This window comes from Nymphaea colorata, chromosome 13 (genome assembly GCF_008831285.2).
Source record: "Nymphaea colorata isolate Beijing-Zhang1983 chromosome 13, ASM883128v2, whole genome shotgun sequence".
Taxonomy (NCBI): domain Eukaryota; kingdom Viridiplantae; phylum Streptophyta; class Magnoliopsida; order Nymphaeales; family Nymphaeaceae; genus Nymphaea; species Nymphaea colorata.
The window spans coordinates 6,266,365-6,272,506 of record NC_045150.1 but is presented as its reverse complement, the minus strand read 5'-3'; the positions used below and the strand labels follow the sequence as shown (position 1 = coordinate 6,272,506).

The window sequence follows — 6,142 nt, the reverse complement described above, 5'->3', positions numbered from 1 at the left end:
TTATGCTAAACTGCTTATTTCCATTTTTTAAATTTTTATTTGTTGTTCATCTACTCATTTTTTTAAGTTGTCTTATTAGGTTATCATTTCTTTTGTTTTCCAAATTTTTAAAATTTTTTAATTTTTTTAAAAATTTATCATATCTTTCTTGTTTTTTCTCATTTTTTTCAAATTTATACCTCAGAAAAGCCTTGTCATTTAAAACTTGAAAACCATATTTGTGACTATAGCTCAACTTACATAAAACTTTCTCATAAATTGAACTTGAAGAAAATGGATAGTACTTTTCTTTTCTTTTTCTTTCTTTTCCCTTTCTTTTTAGTCCTTTTTGGCAGGCAGCCTAGTTAGGGTTAAGCCAACACGAACCAACTTGTGCAAAAGCAACACTCTCCTTGTGTTTGGTGTTCAACTTTTTCTATACAAAAAGTTGACAGCACTAATAAACTTTGAAGCTTTTATTAAGAATGGGTGACATCAACTTGGAAGCTTTTAAGTTAGTGCTTTTGTTTTGTCACGTCCTACAGGCCAGAACAGGTTATCTTCTGCCACCCAGCAGGAAGGGTGATTTGATGAGAAACATACATATTAAGTTAGTTATTTTTTTACTTTAATAATGTTTTTTAATATTAAAAAAAACGGCTATATAACACCAAAATTATGATTGTAGAGAAATCAAACCTTTTTGCAAAAATAACTTCAACTAAAAGATGATATATATTAAGTTACTATTTATAAACATATTGAGATGTTTATATTTAGTTTAAAATATTTTTTAGTGCAAATTTAAGCGGTCTGGTTTTTGTCTCTTATATATAAATTGGTCTGGTATTCACTAATTACTATATATATACCCGTTTGAGTGTGCATCGAGTGGCTTTTTTCAGATTAGTACGGCTTCAACCGTTGTCATCAAACGCGTCAAATTTTCACTCGCCAAAAACGCCAATCCAGGGTAAATTTACCCTGGACTTTTTCCCAGAGCTTCTTCATTCTTCGCAGCCTTTCTCAGTCGCCACCGCCTCTTCCTCCTCTGGTCGACCGAGTCATCAGCGTCTTTCTTCTCCTTCGATTCTCTTTCTCATCACAGAGCGGGGCGATTGTATTTCTTCACAGGTAAGATCGTTCATTACCCCTCTCTCGCGCCATATCTATTATGTCTCTCTCCCTCTCCCTTTCCTTCTGTGTGTGGGCCACACGCGCGGTGTCCATTTTTCGTGCTACCGTTTTAACTTCGCCTCCCATTATTCATTTTTTGCTGTCCGCAGGTGAATCCAGGAAGGCAAACTGTTCGCCATACCAGAGGTTCCTAACATTGCTCAGCGCTAGGTAGAACCGTAACCATCTGTAATGAGGCTATCTTGCTGCTTGTAATGTGGCTATCTTGCTGCTTGTAATGTGGCTGTCTCTATGACAGGGATATCTTATTGTATATTATTTTACATTTTTTTTTTTGTAAGAGGAGATTGATCTTGCTGTAACAAGACTTGCCTGTAAGAATGCTGTGTTGCTGTCATGCTGCTTGCATCAGTTCAAACTTGGATATTTTGCTGTCTTGCTGCTTGCATCAGTTGAAACTTTGAATCTTTGCTTCTAATGAGGCTGTCTCTATGCTTGTTAATAGTTTGTCGTCAATAGGGATATCACATCCTCATTTTATGCTTGTTAAGAGTTTATCCTTTTCTTTTCCATCCTTCCCTCTGCTGTAATTACCGATTACTGATTAGGTTTGTGAACATTTCTCTGACAAGCCAAAACCACCTTCTGCTGTTGTGAAGTTCCCTGCAAGAGTATGAGAAACATTTTATGTCATTATTTATGGGTTTCTGAAATGTTTTCCCTTGATCTATGAAAATTAAGAGGTGTATTGCAGAAAATCTGGTTTGCTGCAGTTTATCTAAATGCCACTCTTCTCTTTTTGAACATTGTGGAATCGATTTTCTGCCAATGAAGAGGAGATGCAGTAAGACAAACTTGTGGTTCTTTGAGGCCCTGTCTAACATTTGAGATTTAAACTTGATGCTGTTCCTTGCGGATTAGAGTATTTTGAAAGGGTTTTCCTGCTATTGTGAAAAGTGAATTGTCTTTCCATTATGTTCAGAACTTCAGAGTTCTGTATTTGCAGTTGATGTAAGGTTCTGGGTACACCTTCCAAAGAGGGTTGATGAATCTAATTTTTTGATGTTTAAAAATTATACATAACATGTGTTTCAGTTCTTTGCCGTTTTACTTTTTTCTTTTTCTGTCTTATGTGCATAAATTCCATCTACAGACATTGAATGCTAATTCTTTGTTTGGCAGTTTAAATGGACATGGAATGAAAGTGAAAATGAAATGAAGAGGGAGGATGAAAATGGGAGTTGATCTGATAAATCCTACAAAAAAAACTAGTTAAAATTGGTCTGTTTTCACCCTTGCTTGCATGAACAATTGATATCCCTCATGTTCATGTTTTCAAATAGTTCATAAACAAAAGTAACATGCTTTTGGCATTAAGATACTCTTCTTATATTATTTATTAACTGAAAACTGATGCACACATATGTTATCATTAGATTACGTGCATTATAAGGACACACAAATGCATATTTTTGTGTTGTTAAATCACAAGAAATGTTTTCTTCCATACAAAATCACGACTTGTCTATAAGCATGATGACATGGAATTCATTCAACCTTTTCAACATTCAAAAGGACACCTAGGAGCATAGTGAACATGGTCCCTGTTTCATTAGCATGCCATGTTGTTGCCAGGACCTAGAATGTTCATTTGTGTCAAGCAGCCCCATATGAACATAATCTAGTCAAGTGATCTATTGCACGTGTGTGTATGATATGCACACTTTTTGTCTTTGTTTTAATCATTTATCTTAGCACTTACCTTACAAGTGAAATGCAAGTTAGTATTGTAGTATAAATGTTCATGCTTCAATTCATGGTAGTTAGTTTACCGTAATGAATTTCGTTATATGTCATTTTTGTTTATGCAAATGTTTTCTAATGAAATTTGTAATTGTGAAGGAATATTGTGCAAATCATTACGATGGAAGATAGTGGTCCATCAAGGGAGAATCTTACGTGGACTGAAGCACAGATGGACTACTTAGTCCAGCTTCTTTTAGAGCAATCACGTATTCCTGGTATGCAATCAGGTGGAGGTTTGAAGTCAAAAGCATACACAGCAATTGAAAAAGGCATGATAGACCGCTACGGAAAGGATTTCACTAAGGAGAAAATTAAAAACAAATTAAAGTATGTGAAACTCAAGTTGACAGTTATGAAGGAAATTTTGAATACAAGCGGGTTGGGGTATGACCCCATTAACAAATGCATTGATGTTGACCCCCAAGTTTGGAGTGAGTACATTGAGGTATGTTATAAATATTGTAATTTTAGGTTTTGTTTGACATGTCTTTATTTGTATAAAATTTGAACACATGGAATTTTTCAGAAATACCCGAATAGGAAAAAGTACAAAGGTTCAAAGTTGTGGAGGTACTATGACGAGTTTGCCGAGGTATATGGTGATTCTCAATCAACTAGCAATCAAGCAAACACGTGCAACAGCATGTTTTTAGCAGAGGGCACTGAACCATTCCCAATTACACCTGCATCCCAATCGATTCCATTTTACATGCAACCTGAAAGTTCACAATCGTTCACACAAATGCTCCATGAACATAGTCCTTCCGTACAATCGCCAATGCCTACAACTCTTACAACTCAAGATCCCACAATGACAACCAATAAGACTACAAGTAGGTCTAGACAGACTAGGTCAACCTATGATGAAGGATTTTATAATTTGTTGCGCAGTATTGCTGATAATTTGAAGACCATGACACGTGCATGTATAGGAGTTCAATTTGTCACTTGTTGCGACATACTTCAAGAGTTGGTTGATACTGAACAAATAGATTCTGATACACGCGTGAAGAGTATTGACATGTTAGCAAAGGGCACCAACCCCATGATCTTTGTCAACCTTCCACCTTCACAGCGGGTGTCATGGTTGACACGTAAACTTTCTGATTTGTAGGTAAGAGTTGATTGTTAATTTTATGTTCAATGGTTCATTATTTGTATAATTTATGTGTTCCAACATTTTTTGTGTGTTTGTTGTTCTTGGATGATGTTTGTAATGGTTGTTTTTCATGTACGTCGGTGATGTTAATTCCATCGAACAAGTTCAATAGCTGACATGCTTGTACACTTTTTTGACGAAAAGTCCTTCAATATTTTTTGTTATTTTGGTTCATGCAGTTTAGTTGAAATGGTTGATATCGACATGTTGGATGATGACGAAGAACAAGAGCGTTATTTGATTCGGCTAGTGTTTGTCTTTATCTTTTTTTTGGTAAGATGATTACCTCGAACTAGGAGGATTGTTCATCCATCTAGAGAAGTTGGTTCTTCTTTTGTTCAACTCATGCTTAAAGGTCATCGTAGAAATTGTCTAGACTTATTTCGTATGGATCGGCTCACATATATGACATTATGTAATACTTTAAAACTTGGAATTTATTGGAGGATGCTCGTAACAGTACCATAGAAGAACAAGTAGCTATATTTTGGTTGACCATTGGACATAATGAACGCAATTGTGTCATACAGAATACGTTTCAACATTCTGGACAAACAATAAGTAAATATGTCAACCTTATCCTACAAGCAATATGTGTATTGGGTAAGGATTATATTTGGTGGCTCAACAATGAGATGTCATCTAATATTCGGTGATCTAAACGGTTCTTCCCATATTTTCAGGTAATTTCATAATCATAAACTCACCATAACACATGCAAAATGTCTACCTTGCATATATGCATATAGGATTGTTTAGGATCAATTGATGGCACCCATGTACCTGCATGGGTCTCAGCATCAGATCAGACAAGATTTCGCAATAGAAAATGAGTCATCTCTCAAAATGTCATGGTTGTAGTTGGATTCGACACTCGATTCCACTGTGTCTTGGCAGGATGGGAAGGAAGTGCAACAGACTCAAGAGTATTATACAAATGCACTTAATCATCGAACCGACCCATTTGTTGTGCCATAAGGTATGTACTTTCACCAAATATTGCATACCTTTTTATAAGCATTTAACAAAGTTTGAAGAATTTGTGTTCACTTGTAGGAAAATATTATCTTGCTGATGGGGGTTATCCAAATATTGTTGGTTTCCTAACACCTTATTGGCGGCATCGTCATCATATGTCTGAGTTTAACTCACATGGGACACGCAATCTAGAACTGTAGAAGAATTATTCAACCGTAGGCATTCATCACTCCGAAATGCAGTAAAAAGAACTTTCAGCATGTTGAAAGGTCGTTTTTCAATATTGAAAATGCAAGGGCAATATCCATTTCAGAAACAAGTTCAAATTGTTCTTGCTACATGTGTATTGCACAACTTCATAATTGAACGCAATCCAAATGCCGAGCAATTTGTTGATGAAGATGCTCCTTCGAATGATAATGTTTTTGTAGCGAACCGGAAATTACAAGTTAAACACATCAGCGATGAAGCAACAATTGTATGAGAACAACTATAACAACTCAAATGTTTACGGATTATCAATTGAATAGTAAGTTTATTTATCAATTGATTATATTTTTGCATATGTAGGTTTGACATCTATTTTGTTTTGAATAGGAGAACGAAGATGAAGTCTCGCCAGGAGTTCTATGTGGTGTTCGAAGGTAGATCACGAGACATATATGATAGTTGGGAGTTGTGCCAACCTTTAGTGTATCGATAGAAGAGTGCCATCTTTATATTGTTCAATACCGTTGAAGCAGCAGAATTTCAGATGAATGAGTATCTCAACATGAACTATCGTAAGCAAGTTGATAGGCAAGAAGAAGATATGAAGTTTGTTGATAAGTGTGCAGCTAAAAAGTTTGGATTACTTGTTTTGTGATTATGTGTTTTCTTTGTTGGATTTGTACTTGTTAAACTCATATATTAGATGGATACTGGTCTATTGTACTTGAACTGACAATATGTACACTAACTCCTATGTTGGAGATTGCTATGTTTTGGTTGTGATTACATGGTTTGTTGGTGATCAAACGGAGTGTATATAACTTTGATACAGGTTTATGTATGCTATGCCTATAAATTGTAGTTGGTTATGTA

The 6,142-nt window shown here is 35.5% G+C and overlaps 1 protein-coding gene across 6 annotated transcripts; it reads left to right on the top strand.

Annotated features, from left to right (window-relative positions):
• Positions 1-893: 893 nt before the first annotated feature.
• On the top strand, positions 894-6,142 carry LOC116267220 (uncharacterized). 6 transcript variants are annotated; one of them, XR_007575209.1, is made up of 8 exons: positions 894-1,113; positions 1,266-1,326; positions 3,019-3,367; positions 3,449-4,036; positions 4,261-4,354; positions 4,979-5,060; positions 5,138-5,588; positions 5,657-6,142. XR_007575209.1 is itself a non-coding variant. In XM_031648831.2 (5 exons), exons 3-4 carry the CDS (start codon positions 3,041-3,043, stop codon positions 4,034-4,036), a joined length of 915 nt encoding a protein of 304 aa, XP_031504691.1. In that variant the 5' UTR covers positions 894-1,113; positions 1,266-1,326; positions 3,019-3,040; the 3' UTR covers positions 5,657-6,142. The 6 variants fall into 6 exon arrangements, 1 of the variants encoding a protein (XP_031504691.1); XR_004175548.2 differs by lacking the exon at positions 4,261-4,354; XR_007575208.1 differs by having other exon boundaries at positions 4,979-5,588.

Coding starts and splice junctions, on each gene's coding strand:
- LOC116267220 (XM_031648831.2), top strand. CDS start 3,041: ATGGAAGATAGTGGTCCATCAAGGGAGAATCTTACGTGGACTGAAGCA. Junction 3,368..3,448: donor TTTGGAGTGAGTACATTGAG/GTATGTTATAAA, acceptor GGAATTTTTCAG/AAATACCCGAATAGGAAAAA.